Here is a 21,744-nt window from a genome sequence, read left to right as displayed (position 1 = left end):
GGGATTTAATCAACTGAGTTCTTTATCATTGTATTTCCCTCTGAAGTTGAAATAATAGGTCTTTTACCTGACATGAAGCTAAGTTTAAATAAAAGGTCTGCAATGAAGGTCTCTGTTTGCTCAATCTAACCTGTATTCTGGGCAAATAACCTTAGGAGTCAAAACCCTACTGGTTAAGCACAAAGTGTTGACAGAAATGGGGTAACTTTCTAATGCAGCTGAACGTACAGTCAGACTTTTGAAGGTGCGTCCTATTGAAAAAGAGCTCATACAGAAATATTACTATATTTCCACCTTTAGTGTCTTTTCCCATATTGTTTCCTGTTTTACTTCATCCTATTATTCTCTTTGCCCTGGACTAACATCACCATAAGCAGTCAACACTTAGACAGATAACACAGAACACTGTTAAAATAAGCAGATTCTCAGTTAACATAAATACATTACCCACCCATTCTTACTCAAATCCCCTTTTCCCCAGTTTACTGACTACAATTGTCCACAACGGTATAAAACTGGAATCTTTCACACACACGTTTAGGGAATTGTGTTGCAGAATGAGCCCTCAACTGGACTGGTAATCTAGGACATGTAAGTCTGAAACCCACAGTGGTAATTAGTGCATTTAAATTTAGTTTAAAACATTTGGAATATAAAAGAATTAGTGTCAGCCCAAACCATCTTGAGGCTATTGAGGTGGCTTACATCAACATTTCATTTTCAATTAACATATATAATGGTGCCCAGATTGTAATAAAAACCATCTGGCTCATTGTCATCCTTTAGGGAAGAAAATCTATCATCATGACTCAGCTTGACCTACATAGCAATTTTAATCTTAACTGCCCCCTGGACTGAAGCAACAATACAGTTATATTGAAATAGACAATGTAGTGACCAGAACTGCACACTGTACTCCAGCTGTGGCTTCACCAGTCTCAGTTTCATCACTGTATCCTCTTTTGTGTTCTATGCCTATGCCAGTGAAGGAGAGCATTCCTTATGCCTTACCTTGCTGCACTGCTAACTTTATGGACCTATTGCGTTTGCATGCCAAGATCTCTCACTTCATTTCCCCCTCTCAGTATGTTCCCATTTATTACCTATTCCCTTTTCCTGTTTGATCTCCATAAATGCATTACCTCACATTTATCAGAGTTGTAATCCATCTGCTACTTTTATTGCAAAGTGGCAAAACATGATCAGCCCAACTATGTTTCATTTGGCAATAAAATGTTTTTGGTGAATGTTACACCTAGCTGTTCACATTGCAGCTTTGTCTCACACAAGCTTGGAAATTTTTGATCACATTTTCTACTCAACAAAACACCTTCTGCATGTTTAAATCTCATAAATTCACCCACACAACACCGCCCTTTAGTAAATGTTCTGATGAAGAGATTTTCGAAATGTTACAGAATTTAAATCCTCAGAGACCAGCACCATTGGATATATAAGGTTTAACAATGTGCCAGGGGAAATTTATTAGCCTGATTTCTGAAAGGCTTGACTAATCAGCCAACGTTGATCTCCTGTGGTGTTTGACTCTATTGTAGATTTATGAAGCATGTAATATTTAACAACTGGGCAAGAAACTAAATGAATGGTATCTCCATAATAGAATTGTAATATTTTACTCAAGCATTTAAATTAAATTTCGACGGTGTGGATAAATTGAAGATTCTAGAGCACAGTCAAAATAATAGTCACAAAAAGTGAAGTACCTCTGGCATTCTTTGACAAGCAATGTGACTGATATGCTTTCTTTATTCAATCCCTGTAAGTTTATCTAGAGGTTATGGCTAAAATGAGAGCAACTTCATTGCCAGTGAGAGTGGTATGTGAGAGGTAAACGTTGCACTGAATTAATTTACACCACCTCATTCTTGGTGACTTCCAGATTGATCAAGGCTCCCGGTGTAGGTAGAAGTGACATCATTTAATATCAACGGTGCTGTGCCATTGGGTAGAATTTTCTCAGTCCCTGAAAACTGTAGGCATTGGTAAGAAAGTTGAGAGAATCGCGTGAGATTGTGAATGGGGAGCTTACCAACAGCAAGAGCAAGAAGTCTCATTTCCCAAACAAGTGTGGAACAATTGGTCTGATTTGACTTAATATTGTAACATGTACCAAGATTTGGTGAAAAGTATTGTTTCGCTTGCTATCCAGACAAATCGTACCTTACATAAGTACATCAGGGTACTAGAACAGAATGCAAAATATAGTGTTACAGCTACAGAGAAGGTGCAGAGAAAGATCAACTCTAATATATGAGAGGTCCGTTCATAAATCTAATAACAGCGGGGAAGATGTTGTTCTTGAATCTGTTGGTACATATCTTCAAATTTTTGTAACTTCTGCCCACTGGTAGAGGTTGGAAGAGAGTATAATCAGGGTGGGAGGGGTGTTTGAGTATGTTGGCTGCTTTCCTGAGGCAGTGGGAAGTGAAGACAGATTCAGTGAAAGGAAGGCTGTTTTGCTGGATGGACTGGGCTATGTTCACAACTCTGTGCAGTTTCTTGCAGTCTTGGGCAGAGCATTTGTCATACCAAGTTGTGATGCATCCAGGTAGAATACTTTCAATGGTGCATCTACAAAAATGACAAAGAATCCTTGTGGACTTGCGGAATTTCCTTAGCCTCCTGAGGAACTAGAGGCATTGGTGTACTTTCTTGACTGCAGTCTAACTGGGGAGCAGTGAGAGGGCTATTTACATACATTGACATCTCATTACAATCCAGTATAATGTAATTAATATGCAGTTTCCTCTCCCCCTCCGCCCGATAGAATCCCAATGAAGACAATTCCCGACATGAAAGTCTGGGCAGATTCTTGGTGGCTCCAATTCACTGCTTGCTCCTTTGGACCTTCATCAATTACCAACATCTCAGGGCACACTCCATGGGTAGTGACTGCACACAACTCCTGTCCACCAGGAACCCCAGGTGCCCATCGGCAGAGTGAGTGCCAATTGTCCTGTGGCCTAAACATCTAAGACAATTGACAGCAACTGTGTGGGGCAGCTGTGGATGGCCAGTGCTTTATTGGGTGCCCAAGTGAACTTTAAAGATGGTGCCGGGAATCCCGGGAGATCCCAGCAATGGGCAGTGTTTCTGCCTGTGGTGAGTGAAAAAAGACAATGAGCCTGGTGCAATAGTGAGGTGGTAAAGAGCTAATAAATTGAGCTTGAGATAAGAGTGCTGAAAAACTCGCCAAGGCTCATAGAGGGAAAGGGTGCATGAAGCTCATCAAGAGATGACACTCAGCTGATTCCTGGTAAGATCCAGCTCAAAATGCTCAGTCAGGGAGAGTTGTGCACTGTTTGGAATCTGATTAGCCAGAAGAAGCCAACATAGGTTTCATAATATATTGGATCTCCTGGTGAAGAGGAATGCTGCCCCCAGGCCCAATACGGCATCATTGGGCATGTCCGCTCTCTTAATCACCTACGGAATAAAGCACTGTTCCCTCTGCAATTAACCCCAGCACCCTCACAATCGCTCACATCTATTGGAGGAGGGGATGGCCTAGTGGCAGTGCCACTGGATGATTAACCCAGAGATCCAAGTACTATTCAAGGGATCTGAGCTTTAATGCTGCCATGGCAGTTGGTGGAATTTGAATTTAATAAAAAGAAGTCTGGAATTAGGATACCAATGATAACCATTGCCAATTGTCAGAAGAACTTATCTGGTTCACTGATATCCCTTTATTCAAGGAAATCCATCATCCTTATCTGGTCTGAACTACGTCTGATTCCAGGCCCATAGCAATGCGGTTGAGGGAGTAATGGGGTAGCACTTTCTTTGAGACTCCTACACTCAGACCCCTCCAACACTAGTTAAAGAGGGGAAATCGCTGGTAAACTATCTTTTGATCATTGGTCATCCATTTCATAAATAAACACAAAAACATTCTGTAAACATACCACAGGAAGGTTCTTATTAAAACTGACAAATACTCTCTATAATTAATGACTGAACAGAAATCATTTCCAACTTTATTACAGTGATGCACAACAGATCAGCAATCATATTCGAAAAATGATAAATTAGATTGTTCCAATTTAACTGTACGATGCTCATTCATAAACTGAAGTCAGTGACAAAAGTATGAACTGCTGTAATTATGGCGCAAAACTACTATTCGATTATCTCCTTAACTGTACAACATCCATATCTTAACTTTCCCCACAAATGTTTGGCTGTTTCTAGAGATATAGTTGGATACTTGTCCAGAATTGGAAAGCTCTTCAGTTTAAAATCTGTTCCTAGTGGAATACTATCACTACCTTCAACCTCTGAGGCAGGAAAATATATTTTATTCAACACTCATTTATGCACAACATCCTGGATGTGTAAGATGGGTTGTATCTTGAGGAGTTCTAATATTTCCCTTGTGTTTAATGTGGGTTGTGCTCAGAAAGATGAAAAAATGGTAATCTTGGAGAATGGAGCAATTTCTGTTTCAGACACCCACCTTCAGTACTTGACATTCTGAGACTGGATATCACAGGCTTTGTTGCAGACCATTTTCGTCCATTCTAACTTGACGGCATACCATAATCCCAGCTGCATGGAACACAGCACATTACATTAGCGCAAACTTGTTCCAGTCTCTAAATCAGTGTTAGCTGGAAATCGATAACATGGAGCCATACCCAAGCAAACCAGAAACCCAGATAAAAACAGAAAGTGCTGTAGCAATTCCAGCAACATCTGCGGGGAATCAAGCAGAAAAGGACTTTCCTTTGAAAAAAGTCTCACCGCACTTGGAATACTCTGTTTCTCTCTCTATAGAAGCTGCCGGACCTGCTGAGCTTTTTCAAACAGCACCTTCAATATTTTTTAAAAAATTTGATTTCCAGCCTCTGCTTTTATACTTTAATTGGATCAAGAGCGTTCAAATATATTTGTTGTAGGATTCAAACATTCAGCAGACAAAATGCATTTTCATCCTATTAATCTCGCTTGGATATGCCATTATTTGAGAGTTTTTGAATGCATGTAGCACATTTGATTAGGACAAATTTTCTGCAAATGTCATAAATTTATATCATGGAAATGATTGGTTTATTAAAAGCAGTTAATCACACAGTTCAGAAAGTAAGCATTGATAAGCATTTAGCACACATGAGCAAAGGTCATTATGTCCTTACTAGGTCCTTGCTCATAACACTTCCACTTAGGATTCCTGAGCTAAAACTGACAGCAAGGATTGAGGCCAATTTTAGTTCTTGAGATTAACAACATAGCTCTATGCTGTTCCTAACCCCAACCTTACCCTTAACCCTCACCTATATCCTAATCTTAATCCTAACAATAACCCTATTTCCTTCCAATATCATTACTTTCACAGCAACAGCTGCAGGTGCATTCAGGGCAGGTCCTTAAGGAGCACGTGATCCTTTCCATCGGATTTTCTCTTCTGTTTCATGAACAAGTAATTTTTAATGCTGAGATTGTTAAAATGAAAACCTAACTCCTATTGCTTGGAAAAGAAGAAGGTAGAAATTATTTGCATCAAGAAATTATCTTTATATTCATAAATCCTTATTTGACACATCTCCCATCTAACCCTATTTGTTGCATTCGCATCTAATCTCTGTTTCTCTTTTCCAATGTGCATCCGATTTTCATCTGAACTTAGTTCCATTGAATTTGCAGAATTTCTTTTCCTCCAAAACTCATCTTCTCCAGGCTCTGACTTTACTTCCAATTTCCTAGCTTTTCTGAAACGTTGCCTGCTTCTGTTGCCTTCAGAGAGACACGGATTTCCGTTGTTTCATCAAAATGATTCCTATCTCATTCAATACATAGCTGTAATTTTCCATGTTACTTTTACAACCAAAGCACTAATATCACCACAAACATAACGTTCCGGTATTCAATATTTCACACAAGAAAAGGTTTTTGCCAGTGAGCCATTTATTTTCAATGCTGGACTATTCTAAGTCCTGAACTAAACGGTTTTTTTTGAGAAATTATTCACTCTTCCCCATGTTTATAGACACCCACTGTTACAGTAGCTGTTTCAGAACCATATTTGTTCTTTACAAACAAGCTGTATTTTCCAGAGTCTTCAGAAGTGACCTGTTGGATGGTGAAGTTAACAGTCATCTTGTCAACAGCGACCTGATAGTGCTCACCAGAAGGGATTGTGCGATCATTTTTCATCCAGAATACCTCTGGAATGGGATCTCCAGAAATGGAACAACATAAGCACAGAGCCTGTTCAAGAGAACAAAATATTTTAACTTTACTTTTTGGTTGCTGTAGCATAATATAATTGTATAATATTTCACAGCAAAAAGACTTTGGCATGAATCTAGTCAATGTCCTCTTTAAAGATTTTGTCACTCCACCATTGTTGCTGTAACTAATATCTGTGAAGGATATCAGGATTAAAGGATTCTGCTGGAATGTGAAAGAATCTGAATGTGGAGATTTCCCTCAAAATAAATCCGAGGTGCACGGAGAACATCAAACGCTGGAGAACACAGCAGGTCAGACAGCATCCACTGAGAAAGAGCAAGCTAAGATTTCTAGTCCAGATGACTTCATCAGAGCTGCAGTGAAGTGTGAAGGGTCAGCATTTACACAATGGTGGGGTGGGGGAAGGTAGCTGGAGTGCTGGGGGAAAAAGTTTGTTTATAGTCATAATAAGGTTTCGCTTTCTCCTTTTTAAAAACTGTTTTGGTTCTACCTCTCTATTATTCCTTTTTATGCTTATTTGACTCCCTCAAGGTCCCTCTTTCCTCACAAATTCTTTATCCCTTTCAGCTATTATATTAAATAATTTGGGCTGTTAATGCAGGATTTCACATATGGGTAAACACCACAGTAATTGCTGAATATATTAAAGTGTCTTTGGGGGACCTTGCTTTCCTCTGTCATGTTTTATAGAAATCAAGACATGGAAATAGACCATTTGGCCTCCCGGGTCAGTGCTATTAACCTTCCACATGTCCAGGATTCTTAATTGCATTTACCTGCCTTGTTGACACACGACATTATTTACCTTTCCAACAACTATCTACATAAACAACGACAATGTTGAAACAATCTTTGTTTCAAATATGAACTCTGGCGGTGCATCTCGCCATTCCTGTTCTGTTGTAAGTAACTTTTGCTTTTATGCTCTTCATTTTGATCCTTGCTATGAATGGAAACCATCTGTTTCTATGACCTCTATGGAACCCCTTCGCAATTCTAAACATATGCACCCCCCGAAAAAAGAACATGTAGCAGCATCCCACTGAATCAACATAATACAACCTTTGTTGCCTCAACACCCTTCCTATTGTACCTGCATTCCAACATGGCATTAATAACCCATTGCACCTGTCTTGGGTCCTCAATGTTATTTCTTATGCCTCCTATGGCTGCACGTTTGAACACCACTTTCTCTAGACCCATATTCAAACCACAGACCTAACTAGAGGTCAAAAAGAACTCAGAAAACAACATGGTGGGTGGAAATCAATTCATTTTATGCCAAGTGACTGCAATTAGCTCCTAATTTTGGCTCCTTCCTTTTTAACATTGTGAATATGAATTGTTCCCAACCCACTCTATTATATCCATGCATCTTAATCTTCTCCAATAGTCACCCTCGTTGTAATTTGTCAAAGTCTTTCTGAAGTTCTGTGTACACTGCATTCAACTTACCTATCATATCCATTCCTTCTCAGCAGGACCTTTGTTAATGCAATCTGCATCATCTAATTTTAATAATTTTCGCTTCATCTACATTTTTTAATCAGATCAAATTTACGTTATGTTTCAAAATTGACAAGGGATTTACAATTCTTCGTCCAAGTGTTGTTGATAAGATAGAAGACACTAATTTCCTTTTCATTTATTCATTTGTGGGATGTGGGCATTGCTGGCTGGCCAGCATTTATTGCCCATCCCTAGTTGCCCTTGAGAAGGTGGTGGTGAGCTGCCTTACAGAACTGCTGCAGTCCACCTGCAGTGGGTTGACCCACAATGCTATCAGAGAGGGAATTCCAGGATTCAATGTATTTGATGTCATTTAATAAGAGGAGCCAAGAACACCCAAGTAACTCTGGTAAACAGAGCTCTGATGCTTGTGGAATGATTAAATAATTAGCCTGTATAATTGATTGTAAAGCATTATACTGCCTATGTTGCATTTAGAAACAAATTTATTTATTTTAGTGATGGGACATGGAACATTCATGAGGCTTCTGCTATGGCTATTTTTTGGACAGGTTGCCTTAAATGTACAAAATAATCTGACCCCTGAAAATGACCATGACCTGTTAAGAGGTGCTCAGTTTGCATTAAAGTGGCAAATACTGTGTTGAAATGCAGGCAAATTGCATACAACAGATTAGGGAATGGATAGCAATCACTGGTGTGGTAGAAAAACAAAGTTGCTGGGAAAGCTCAGCAGGTCTGGCAGCATCTGTGAAGGAACAAAAAAAACAGAGATGATGGTTTGGGTTTTAAAGTTTGGAAATTTTCAGTGGAAAGGGGACCTGGCCACCTTTTGCTCTCTATCTCCTCTGTATAAATGGCATTGAGGTGAAACTCTTGGAAATCCTACTTATTCTCGCTTTTTTTTGGAATATTAGATGTGTCTGCATTTGGCAGGTGAAAGAATAATTTAAGACTCAACGCCCTCAGAACTTGGGCCAGCTGCAATTTTACTGTTGCCATTGGGATAATAAAGGTTTGAATTGATTGCTTTTAATAAGGTATCGTTGAAAAAAATCTTTGGCTGATGGCGATAGCAAAATCATTCACGGCAAAGATCTGTGGGGATTGTCAATCCCTTTCCTGGGACAGAGCCAACAAGCAGCTTGAAGTTGGATCATAGATATGACTGTTACTTTTCATAGAATTCCTATAGCGTGGAAACAGGCCCTTCGGCCCAACAAGTCCACACCGATCCTCAGGGCATCCCACCCAGGCCCATCCCCTAATACACGCCTGAACACTACGGGCAATTTCCCATGGCCAATCTACCAAACCTGCACATCTTTGGACTGTGGGAGGAAACTGGAGCTCCTGGAGGGAGACAGGGAGAACGTGCAAACTCCACACAGACAGTCGCCCGAGGGTGGAATCGAAGCTGCGACCCTGGCACTGTGAGGTAGCAGTGCTAACTACTGAACCACCATGCATGCTACTAAATTGCCAAAATTAATAGATTGTCAGAGTAGCTAGTCTTATAGACTCACCAAATACAAAATGTCACCAAAAGTACAGTTATCTATATTGCTGGCAATATTAGGCACATGGACAAAATGAGACAGCGTTACAGGCACACTGCACCTTTCCACTGAAAACTAACACTGACCCATAGACTGGGGGTGAAATTAGTTGGAACTGTGTTGGTAGTTCACCTTCCCTGAATCTGTTGCTGCATTCAATAAACATCGTGCATTCCAGCTACTAGTGAACAGCTAAGTATCAAATTAATCAGTTTGAATCAATAATTAATGGGTCAGACTTCAGTGGTTCTTAAATTTGAGCCATCAGTTTGCTCATGAGCAGATGCTGTATATGAAACATTACATGCTATCTGGAAACCCATCTCTCAATGTATACAAAAGAATGACAGCTTTTGACAATAACTAAAGAGTTGACATACTTTTATTGGCAACAGATACTGAACTGTACAAATGTAATAATACTAAACAAACGTTAAAGAAACTCTAAGCATTTAGCATTTTGATTACAACAAACACTATAAAATACGGCATGAAATTTTGATTGTTCCGAGCTTATATTTCTAATCTTTACCTTATTCTCCATGATGTTAACAACATCAGGTGGACCCTTGACCACTTTAGCTCTATCTGAAAGTAGAAAAATATCAAAACATTATGTTGGAAGTCCAACAAGTGACTGAATTAGAAGCTGAGTGAAAAGAAGCTCCTTGAAACTCTCAGAGATAATGGGAACTGAAGGTGCTGGAGAATCCAAGATAACCAAGTGTGAAGCTGGATGAACACAGCAGGCCCAGCAGCATCTTAGGAGCACAAAAGCTGATGTTTCGGGCCTAGGCCTGAAATGTCAACTCTTGTGCTCCTGAGATGCTGCTGGGCCTGCTGTGTTCATCCAGCTTTACACTTGGTTATCCTTGAAACTCTCAGTCTATTTGTTCTGCAAAAAACATATAACAAGGAAGGTGTAGAAGTTTGGGTGGACAGTCCCTTCCCTGAGATACCTGTCTTTGGTCAAAGCTACTGATGGATGCTTGGTTGCTCTTTTCCCTTCAACTGTGACATGAAGGAAGGTGGGAGACCTTGAGGCAGGTGATGGGCAGGTAGTATTGTCACTGGACTAATAACCCAAAGATCTAGGAAATGTTCTGGGGACCGGAGTTGAGGAGATACAGCTTGAGGTTTGAAAAAGAAATCAGGAATCAAAAGTATAATGATGACCTCAAAACTACTGTCAATTTCCCAAAAAATCCATTAGGTTCACTAATGCTTATTCAGAACAGAAATCTGAAATCTTTACAGACGTGAAATCCCATCTTCACATTAGGGATGTGTTCCATCATGTTGTGTGGCACCATCGCCTTGCTAAATGGGATAGATTTCTATCCGATCCAGCAAATCAAGACTAGGCAGTTACAAGGTGCTGTGGGCCATCTGAAGTGCAGAACTGTATTCCAGTACAATCTGCAATTTCACCACCTGGTATATTCCCCATTCGATTGCTACCTGGAGAGTGCAGGAGGGCATGCCAGGAACAGCCCCAGACATGCCTAAAAATAAGGTGTCAACTTAGTGAAGTTACCAAACAGGGCTACTTGCGTGCCAAACAGCGTAAGCAGCAACTGAGAGACAGACTTAACAGATTCTACAACCAATGGATTAGATCTAAGGTCTGAGGTACTGCCACACCCAGTCTGGAATGGTGGTGAACAATTAAAAAACTCACTGGTGGAGAAGGCTCCGCAAATATCCCCATCCTCAATGATAGGACAGCTCAGCACATCAGTGCAAAAGATAAGGCTGAAGCATTTGCAACAACCTTCAGACAAAGTGCCAAGTGGATGATTTATCTCAGCTTCCTCCAGTGGTCTCAGCAAAAACAGATACCAATCATCAGCCAATTTGATTTACTCCACGTGATATTAAAAAATGACTAAAGACATTACGTGCCCTGACAACATGCTGGCAGTAGTACTGAAGACTTGTGCCCCAGAACTCGCTTCTCTCCTAGACCAGCTCTTGCACTACAGCTACAGCATTGGCATCTATATAATGCAGAAAATTGCCAAGATATGTGTGCTGTATGCAAAAAGCCGAACAAATACAACCAGGCCAGTAAAGTGATGGAAGGTGTCAGTAACAGTGCTATCAAGCAGCACCTGCTCAGTAATAACCTGCTCAGAGATGCGCAGTTTGGGTTCTGCCAGGGCCACTCTGGAGTTGAGCTCCGGAGATGAGGTGTGAGTGACAGCCCTTGATATCAATACAGCGATTGACTGAGTATGATGTCAAAAGTGAAATCAATAGGAATCAAAGGAAAAACTCTCTGCTGTTTGGAGAAATACCCAACATGTAGGAAGATTGTTGTGGCTGTTAGAGGACAATGATCTCAGCTCCAGGAAAGGATATCACTGCAGGAGTGCCTCAGGGTTGTGTCCTAGGCTGATCCATCTTCAGCTGCTTCATCAATGGCCCTCACCCATCATACGGTTAGAAGTGAGGATCATCACTATTTAGAACTCATCAGATATTGAAGAAGTCCATGTGGAAATGCAACCAGACCCTGACAATAGCCATGCTTGAATGGGCAATTTGCAAGGAACATTCATGTTACTGGCAATGATCATCTCCAACAAGTGAGAATATAACCATTGCCCTGTGATTTTCAGTGGCATTACCATTGCTGAACCTTCCATTATCAACATCTCCGAGGCTACCGCTGACCTAAGACTTGATTGGACCAGCCATGTAAATACAGTTGTTACAAATCAGGTCAAAGACTCAGATTCCTGTGTGAGTAACTCACCTCCTGACTCCCCAAAGCCTGTCCAACATCTACAAGGCACAAGTCAGAACTGTGATGGACAACACTCCAGAAGCTTGACATCAGATCTGCTTGTTTGATTGACCATGTCCACAAACATCCACTTTCCCCACCACCAATGCTCAGTAGTAGCAGTGTGTACCATCTACAATATGCACTGCAGAAATTCACCAAAGTTCCTCAGGCAGCATCTTCTAAACCAGCCCAGGTCGTCCCCTCCACCCACTGCATCCCAAAACCAGTCCAGCCTGTCTCTGCCTCCCTAACCTGTTCTTCCTCTCACCCATCCCTTCCTCCCACCCCAAGCCGCACCCCCAGCTACCTACTAACCTCATCCCACCTCCTTGACCTGTCCGTCTTCCCTGGACTGACCTATCCCCTCCCTACCTCCCCACCTATACTCTCCTCTCCACCTATCTTCTTTTCTCTCCATCTTCGGTCCGCCTCCCCCTCTCTCCCTATTTATTCCAGTTCCCTCTCCCCATCCCCCTCTCTGATGAAGGGTCTAGGCCCGAAACGTCAGCTTTTGTGCTCCTGAGATGCTGCTGGGCCTGCTGTGTTCATCCAGCCTCACATTTTATTATCTTGGAATTCTCCAGCATCTGCAGTTCCCATTATCACCAAGGCTCCATAAGCTTGTGCTTTCAAATAACCCTGTTGGACTATAACCTGGTGTTGTGTGATTTCTGACCTTATTCCCTCTTAAAAGGTACAGAATCCATTCCTGCATTTCTCAAATAAAGTTTGGGCCTTCCCACTGACAAAACCCTTTGCAACCACCAAAGCACTTAGCTGACAGCTTCTGAGCCCCCTGGTTACTGAAGAGCCAAAGCCTCTGCTTGCTCATTGCTGTGCAGGTGGGCATTTAGACAGAGTCAGCCTTTCACTGCAACTCTTGAAGGTGGATGTGCTTTCAGTCCAAGAATTAAAATGTTCTTTTGGGCAGGGTGACAATCTTGTCAGAAATAAAGTAAAGAGCTCTTTGCCCTTTTGAGATGGATGAGGGCGGATGTCTGGTGATCCTCAGACTCAGACTACCATAGAAGTTTGACAAATAAGTCATGAAAATGTGTTCTTTTAAGGACTTCAGACAAAGAGTGAAAATAAGGGACAGCTAAAATAAAGCACACTTGGTCACCTTGCCATTATGCATCTTATGACCAGAAGCAACAGCTGTCACTGATCTGAGCAGTGCATTTCTCTTCTCCTTAAGAGGGAAACAATTGTTTTGTTGTTCCTCTGAAACTGCAGCTCGGCCAATATTGATACATTTCCTTGTTGAACTCAAAACTTATTTAAATATCTCCCACTCAAACATTCTTTCTCAGGTCCTCCAAGTCATGAATTCCTCAGCACCTCTGCTCCTGAAACTGTATTTACAAATTTTGAGATTTTAAAATTTGCAGCGTCATGTTATTATTCTAATTTCGACATTTAGTTTCACTACTGATGCTTGTCAATAGTGGAGTTGTCTAGGGATGTTAAGGAGGGAATAATTAGACTCAGCATTTGCAGCTATCATGTCACCTTTTACCTCTCCACTTGCAGCTCATGTCTTTAAGTTTTCCTCATGCTTATTAAAACATCTCACTCTGAAGGGAGACAATATTCAAAGGGAGAAAGAAGCTTTAAAGAAAACAGTTAGATAGTTAGAAATATGTAATTGGACTTAATTGAGATATGGAAATTTTCCTTCTTTAGTTTTGAAACTTCTTTATCCCAGTGATAGAAAATTATTTGAAAGCTGTTCCTTATTTGAGTGAGTTGTATTTGATTGAATTTACTTACTTTTTTCTGCAAATGCAGCCTGCCTGAAAAATAGATATATCAGAATTAGGAAACACTGAATAATTTGTTGTTGGAAACATGTAAGTGGTTTGACAAGTACAAAAGAAACTATCAGTAAATGCAAATAATTGCCTACTACTGAAGGTTCAGCTGTGGCCTAGTCTCAGCTCTTAGCTGGAAAGGTGTGAGTTCAAGTCCTTCACTAGTGAGGTGAACACAAAATGCATCCTAACTCCCCCTGAGACAGTGCTCCATATTTTGTTGAATGCAATATTAAACCAAGGCCTTGTTTATTCTCACATTCGAACGTAAAATAAAATACAACAGTTACCATCTTGAAAGAGCAGAAGAGTTCCTCTCAATGTCCTTGTTAATACTTACCCCTCCACTCCTCTCCAGTTCAATATCTCTAACTGATGTAGGGGCTTGACCACATGCTACTTTGGTTGGGCTTTCTGTGCTCAGTATAGTTACTGTTTTTTCTCCCACTACAGTGGCTACCCTTCATTTTTTCATCGGGTATAACTTACTGCATGACATTTGAAGTTGTGAGAGGTGCTAGAGAAACGTAAGTTTTTTTAAAACAGAGATACTTATAAGGCTTTATCTTTCCAATGAATGGGCAGGGATACAGCAACATGACACATTTACAACTTTACTAAAGGCATTCAAAGCAGATCAACTTTTGCAATTCAGGAGAATTTCTTTTAACAGTTCTGTAATTTACAACTTGTAAATAGAACAATGTTATTTGAAAACATATTTCTGAAAGTTATGCTCTTGAAATTGGTTTGCACTATGTGTGTTTGAGAGGCGGCAAAAAGGACCTTATAGCAGGTAGCGTCTGCCTGTTCATTTTCTGTCCCCTGTTTTTTTATGTACAGGGAATTAGCTCAAATGGTAGAGTGCTTGCTTAGCATTTGAGAGGTAGTGAGATCGATGCCCACATTCTTGGATGGCATAGTGGCTCAGTGGTTAGCACTGCAGCCTCACAGCACCAGGGGCCTGGCTTCAATTCCACCCTCTGGTGACTGTGTGGAGTTTGCACATTCTCCCGTGTTTGTGTGGGTTTCCTCCGCGTGCTCCGGTTTCCTCCCGCAGTCTAAAATATGTAAACTAGGTGGATTGGCCATGCTAACTTGCCCTTAGTGTTCAGGGATGTGTAGATTAGGCGGGTTATAGGGGATGAGTCTGGGTGGGATGCTCTGAGGGTCAGTGTGGACTTGTTGGGACAAAGGGTCTGTTGCCACACTGTAGGGATTCTATGATTCTATGTTGATAAAAGCTCTTGTACAAATAGCCACTTAATTGGGACTGGATAAATAGGGAAAGGTAGGTCCAAAGCTAGTTTGAGGTCCTATTTATAGAAGTTATTCTTGACTAACTGCAATATTGGTTATTCACGCTGTAGTCAGTATTCTCAGGATCTTAGCAATGAAATCTTCAAAGAATTTTCAGAGCCCAGGAGAACATATTTTATTGTTTTTTTTAATTATTGCAGATCCAGGAGGTTCAGCATTTGCGTTGTGACTAATGGATGTGAAGTTACAAGAATTATATTCATTACGTTCAAGTGAGTTGGGTCCCAAATATTAAAACACGAATTGATCAATTACAGCCTAATTGTATTTGTATTTCAAAAAGAAAGACTTTATAAAGGCATCGGGTAGACTTGCATCATCTATTGGATAGGAACTGAATTTTATTGTGTCTCAGATTAATGCAGTTTTAAGGGGATTGGAATATATTGAGATATATAGTGAGCTTGAAAGAAATAAAAAGAATTAAAGACCAGTGAGCCTGATGTCAGTTTAGGGAAGATATTAGAGTCCATTATTAAGGATTTTATAGCACAGCAGTGAGAAAACAGTGATAGAATCACACATGGTCAGAATGGATTTACAAAAGGGGAATCATGCTTTAGAAATCCACTGGAATTCTTTGAGGATTTAATTAGTAGGTTTGATGATGGGGACCCAGTGAATGTGGTTTATTTGGACTTTCAGAAAGCTTTCAACAAAGTCCCACATAAGAGATTTTGTGTAAAATTAAAGTACATAGGACTGCAGGCAATGTATTGAAATGGATAGAAGACAGACATGAGGAAGGGTATGAATAAATGGATCTTAGAACATAGAACATAGAATACAGAGCATAGAACAGTACAGCACAGTCAGGCCCTTTGGCCCACAATGTTGTGCTGACCTATTATCCTACTATGATCAAGCTACCCAACATTTTACTATCCTCCATGTGCCTATCAAGAGTTGCTTAAAAGTATCTAAAGTATCTGACTCCATTACCACTGCCGGCAGTGCATTCCACACGCCCACCACTCTCTGTGTAAAGAACCTATCTCTGACATCTCCCCATAGCTTCCTCCAATCACATTAAAATTATGCCCCCTTGTAACAGTCATTTCCACCCTGGGAAAAATTCTCTGACTCACCACTGTATCCATACCTCTCATCATCGTGTACACCTCTCGCAAGTCACCTCTCATCCTTCTTCACTCCGATGACAAAAGCCCTAGCTCCCTCAACTTTTCCTCATAAGACCTGTCCTCCTCTTCTTCTGAATGGCTGGTAGTGACTAGTGGGGTACCAAAAGGATCAGTACTTGGACCCTGGCTATTGGCTATTCACAATATATATTAATGATTTAGCTGAGGGAATTAAATGTAATATCTCAAACTTTGCAGGTGACACAAAGCTAGGTGGAAGGGTGAGCTATGAGGAGGATGCCGAGATGTTGCCTGTGATTTAGACAGGCTGGTGAGTGGGCAAATGCATTGCAGATATAGGATGATGTGGATAGATGTGAGGTTATCTATTTTGGTAGCAAAATGGAAAGGCAGATAATGATTTGATTAGCTGTAAATTGAGAGAGGGGAAGGTCAACAAGACCTGGGTGTCCTCAATCATTGGTGGCTGAAGGTAAGCGTGCAGGTGCAGCAGGCAGCAAAGAAGGAAAATGGTATGTTGGCCTTCATAACAAAAGGATTTGAGTACAGGAGCAGGGATGTCTTACTGCAATTATACAGGACATTGGGAAGGCCACATCTGGAATACTGTGCGCAATTTTGGTCTCCTTATCTGAGGGTGGGTGTGTTTTCCTATAGAGGGAGCACAGCAAATGTTTACCAGATTGATTCCTGGCAAAGTAGGACTGATGTATGAGAAGAGATTGAGTTGGTTAGGATTGCATTTGCTGGAGTTTCAAAGGATGAGGGGAGATCTCAAAGAAACGTATCAAATTCTAACAGGACTAGGCGGGTTAGGTACAGGAAGGATGTTCCCAATGGTGGAGTCCAGAACCATGCATCACTGTTTAAGGATAAGAGTTAAAGTATTTAAGGCTGAGATGAGAAGAAATTTTTTCACCTAGAGAGTAGAGATCCTGAGGAATTCATTGCCACAGGAAGTGGCTGGGGCCTAAACGTTCAGAAGGAGTAGATGTAACTCTTGTGGTTAAAGAGATCAAGGAATATGGGAAGAGGGTGGGATTAGGGTATTGAGCTTGATGATCAGCCATGATCATATTGAATGGTGGAGCAGCTTAGAGGGATTGAATAGTCTATTCTTTTATGTTCTATTCCTGTCTTCTATATTTCTATATGTTACTACCACAATTAAATGAGGGATTACATTGAAATGTAAAAAGATGAGAGAAATTGATGAAAGGGGAACTTACTTTAGTCGTTGATGTTCTGTTATTGCTTCATTAAATACTGAAAGACAATCCAATAAATCAGATGTCAGGACTTAAGCACTGAAAAATAATGGTATGCTATGTCTCCAATGTTTAAAAGAAATGAAGGAATGTACATAAAATAACAGTTTCATACCTTGTTCTGTTAAATTAAGGACTCGTTTATGTGTCTCTTTACCATCAAACAGATCCAGGGTATACTTCCCTTTGTCTGCATCAGTAGGATTGAAGATCTGCAGCCAAATGTGTTCATTATCAAATCCCATTCTCCTTCTTTCATGAGACTCCAGGCATTTGTCGCTGAAAATCAAGTGAGGCTTTTAGCTGCTATGAAAGAATTCCATCATCATAAACAAATTTGGAATGTCAACTTCACGCACCAAGGCTGTTTTGGGCCATATTTTACTGTATGGGATTTTCTTAAGCCAGGAGCAGGTGATTGTACCAAGGGATCACCAGCTGATATTTGTATTGGCTGCCTCATCCTGTACAGGTACCCTCACATGTCGCAAAAATGAAGAGAATTGTATCAAGTATTCTGCTGAATCACTTGAATATTTCACACACTTCATGTGTGATCACTATCAAAGAGCTGTAGCCAATTCTTCAAACGTCAGAAGTTTTACTTTTAAATTTTTTACTGGGGAGGTGATGGCCGAGTGGTATTATCGGTAGATTGTTAATCCAGAGTCCCAGGTAATGCTCTGGGGGCCTGGGCTGAAATCCTGCCACGGCAGATGGTGGAATTTGATTTCAATAAATATCTGGAGTTAAGAGTCTAATGTTGACTATGAATCCATTGCTGATTGTTGGAAAAACCCATCTGGTTCACTAATGCCCTTTAGGGAAGGAAACTGCCATCCTTACCCGTTCTGGCCTACATGTGACTCCAGACCCACAGCAATGTGGTTGACTCTGAACTGCCCTCTAGGCAATTAGGCATGGGCAATAAATGCTGCCTGGCCAGCAACACCCTCATCTCATGAATGAATTAAAAGAAAATTTAATACTTTCTGAAATCTATTTAAGACATTTTACTTACTTTAAATACCAGGTCTTTTTCATATATTCCATGTTACACTTTGTTAAGGAATATAGCTTTATTCCATCAGCTGTGCCCTGCACTTTCAGTTCCGAAGCTGAAGCGCCTGTGGATAGGAGAAAGTGTAATTAAGTTGATTAATTTTAGCTCACCTCAATGAGGAACACTGGGTATTAACTAAAATCTTAATGTGAACTTGCTCTAAAAATAAATCAGCATGCTGGAGGACGTTGTCAAAGATACCCAACAATAATAAAATCACATTTCTTTAGCTCCTTATAAGGTTTCCATTCGCCTAGGTTTTCGGATAACAACAATGAGGAAATGAACAGTGCCCATAGACGTTTATCTTGTGAAACTGCACCTGAAAATGTGCAGTTAAACGTAGAAATGTAAAAGTTGCTGTCAGTGATCCTTAGCTTCTCCAGGCCACACTCTGGTCAAGTTTCCTTAGTCTGCAATCAATTAGAAATCACTGAACTAATGGAAACTTGGTCTTCCACACTTTGAGAGAGTTTTTCTAGTGAAATAGCAAAGAAGTTATGTTCATTTTGTATTAAACCTTAGTTCAAGCACAGAGTCTACTGTGAACAGATGTGGCCTTCATATTATAAATGGACAAAGGGTATAGAAGCCCTGAAAAATTATGTATAAGGACAATACTAAAACAAAAGGCTACACTTATCAGGCAAGGTCAAACAAGCTAGTCCTTCTTCTGAGAACGATGGAAAGAGGTGGTGTGGTTTTTAAGTAACTAGACTGGTGGCCCATGCTAATAGCATGGGGACATGGATTCAAATCCCACCATGGCAACTGATGGCATTTATCAATTGGACATCAATCTTGAATTGAATGCTAGTCTCAGGAGATGGTGATCATAAGACCATGTTATTGTTTTAAAGGCATCTCATTCACTGATATAGTAAACTTGCTGTTGTTACAGGACCAGCCTACATGTGGCTCCGGACCCAGAGCAGTTCATACTGAATTGTCTTCTGAAACAGCACAGTAAGCCACGCAGTTCAAGGGCAGTTAGGGATGAAAAAAAATACCGTTTTGATAGTTTCAACTCCACTTTCCTGCCTTTTCCCCATAACCCCTGATTGATCACCTGTATATCTCATCTTTGATTATAGTTAATGACCCAACCTTGATAGCCCTCTGCAGTGAAGAATTCCATAGATCCAATGCTCTCTGAGAGAGAAAACAATCATCCCCTATCTCTATCTTAAATGTGCGATCCTTTATTCTGAGATAGTGCCCCTTTGGCCTTAAACTCTCCTGCAAAGGAAAACAACCTTTCCCCATCTCACTGTTAAATCCCATAAAAGCCTTGCATGCTTCAAAAAGTTCACCTCACTCTTCTAAACTCCAATGAGTACAGGTCCAACCTATTTAACCTGTCCTCATAAGACAGCACCTCCGTGACTGTTATCAGTCTGGTGAACCTTCTCTAGCCTGCAATGCCAATATATCATTCCTTGGATAAGGGGCCCAGAACTGATCACAGTATTCCAGCTGTGGTCTGACAAGTGCTTTCCATCGTTTTAGCAAGCCTTCCCTTCTTTCATACTCCATTCCCTTTAAAATAAAGGCCAATGTTCCATTTACCTTCCCGGTTTCACCATCTGTCGAATTGTTACAATCAACCTCAGTGTTTCCGCGCTCAGGAGATGAAGAAACCCACTCCTGAACATTATTCTATATCAAGAAAGAACTGAATTCGACTCAACAAGAAATATGTGTTGACCAGAAACCCCTGAAGTAGATATTTCAATCAACATGTTCAGAGAAGTTGTTGCCCAGCTCTGGAGTAAGGTAGGGCTTGAACCTTGGCCTCCTAGTTTAGAAGTAGGGACATTGCCCTTCTGACACAAGAACCCTAATGAAACATACGAGTAAGATCAGTCAGTTCTCTTCAAATTTATTTCAATTACAGGAGAAACTAATCACTGGAGGTGCCTCAACATGGGGAAGGACATTTTGTCAATAGGCTGGCCCACTTAAAGTCTTTCATATAGAATTTTGCTCTTACTTCATTTTATGGCCAAAATGAATGATCAATCAATTTAAAGTGGATTAAACTGCAATTCAGATTAATAGTATTTAATTCTTCCAATAATTCATTCACATGATTCTCTCTGTACGTTTATATGCACGTTTGTGCAGTGAATACTCCGAAACAACCAGATCAACTGAAATATCATTGCTAGAATTGAGCAGTGCACAAAACACTTTAGAAAATTAACCCCTCACTAACTTGTAGTGCACTGGAAAAGTGACATATTAGATTCGATTCCTTACAGTGTGGAAACAGAACCTTCGGCCCAACAAGTCCACACTGCCCCTTGGAGCATCCCACCCAGATCCATCCCCCTATAACTCACACATCCCTGAACACTATGGGCAATTTAGCATGGCCAATACACCTAGCCTGTACATCTTTGGACTGTGGGAGGAAACCAGAGCACCTGGAGGAAACCCACGCAGACACAGGGAGAATGTGCAAACTCTACCCAGACAGTTACCTGAGGCTGGAATTGAACCTGGGATCCTGGTGTTGTGAAGCTACAGTGCTAATCACTGAGCCACCGTGCTGCCATGTAATGGACAACTTTGCACCTTGAATTTCTGAGGGAGCTCTCACGCTGCAGCTTCATTCGGGGATTGGTGAAACACTGCAGAAATCATTGAAATGGCATTTTGTTCTGAAAAAGGGTCACTGGTCTCACAACAACATCTTTATTTTTTAGCTAGCGATACTGCCAGATCTGCTGAGTTTCTGCAGCAATTTTTGTCCTTGTTTCAAATCTTCTACATCCCCAGTTCCTTGTTTAATTTTATTAAATTACTTTTTGTGCTGTTTTTCAGATATTTTCACCAATTGTCTGCCAAGGTTATGATGAGATATAGGAGAACATCTTCAAACCTCCACCCATAATATTCAACTCTGTAAACAACATGTGATCGAGGCAAAATAACATAATAAAAACAAAAAGGAACAAAGGGAACATTGTGTCCAAAGGCCTTCATTAGAAATGAAAATACTTTTGAAAGTAGGTTAATTTTCAAAATTTGTGTACAATGGTAACTTGTTCAGGAATTGAATTGTAAATTTGTTACCAAACCGAGTCACTTACCACCAATTCTGCAGATTGCCTTGAGAATGTCATCAAATG

The 21,744-nt window shown here is 40.5% G+C and overlaps 1 protein-coding gene and 1 long non-coding RNA gene across 2 annotated transcripts in view; one reads left to right on the top strand and one right to left on the bottom strand.

Moving 5' to 3' along the window:
* The window catches only part of LOC125465109 (uncharacterized), a 25,735-nt gene extending 4,016 nt beyond the window's left edge, over nucleotides 1-21,719 (top strand). Inside the window, exons 2-3 of the long non-coding RNA XR_007250167.1 lie at nucleotides 15,314-15,385; nucleotides 21,437-21,719. This is a non-coding gene — a long non-coding RNA (uncharacterized LOC125465109). The remainder of the gene's footprint in view (nucleotides 1-15,313; nucleotides 15,386-21,436) is intronic.
* myom3 (myomesin 3) overlaps nucleotides 4,066-21,744 on the bottom strand; it is a 120,671-nt gene continuing 102,992 nt past the window's right edge. Inside the window, exons 30-36 of the mRNA XM_059654409.1 lie at nucleotides 21,706-21,744; nucleotides 18,566-18,671; nucleotides 17,660-17,823; nucleotides 17,506-17,542; nucleotides 13,813-13,835; nucleotides 9,778-9,833; nucleotides 4,066-6,231 (exon numbers count right to left, since the gene is read on the bottom strand). Of these exons, the coding sequence (XP_059510392.1) occupies nucleotides 5,989-6,231; nucleotides 9,778-9,833; nucleotides 13,813-13,835; nucleotides 17,506-17,542; nucleotides 17,660-17,823; nucleotides 18,566-18,671; nucleotides 21,706-21,744 (668 nt within the window). The 3' untranslated portion in view covers nucleotides 4,066-5,988. The remainder of the gene's footprint in view (nucleotides 6,232-9,777; nucleotides 9,834-13,812; nucleotides 13,836-17,505; nucleotides 17,543-17,659; nucleotides 17,824-18,565; nucleotides 18,672-21,705) is intronic.

Source organism: Stegostoma tigrinum, chromosome 24 (genome assembly GCF_030684315.1).
Source record: "Stegostoma tigrinum isolate sSteTig4 chromosome 24, sSteTig4.hap1, whole genome shotgun sequence".
NCBI lineage: Eukaryota > Metazoa > Chordata > Chondrichthyes > Orectolobiformes > Stegostomatidae > Stegostoma > Stegostoma tigrinum.
The sequence above is the reverse complement of the archived record's forward strand: the minus strand, read 5'-3'. Positions and strand labels throughout refer to the sequence as shown.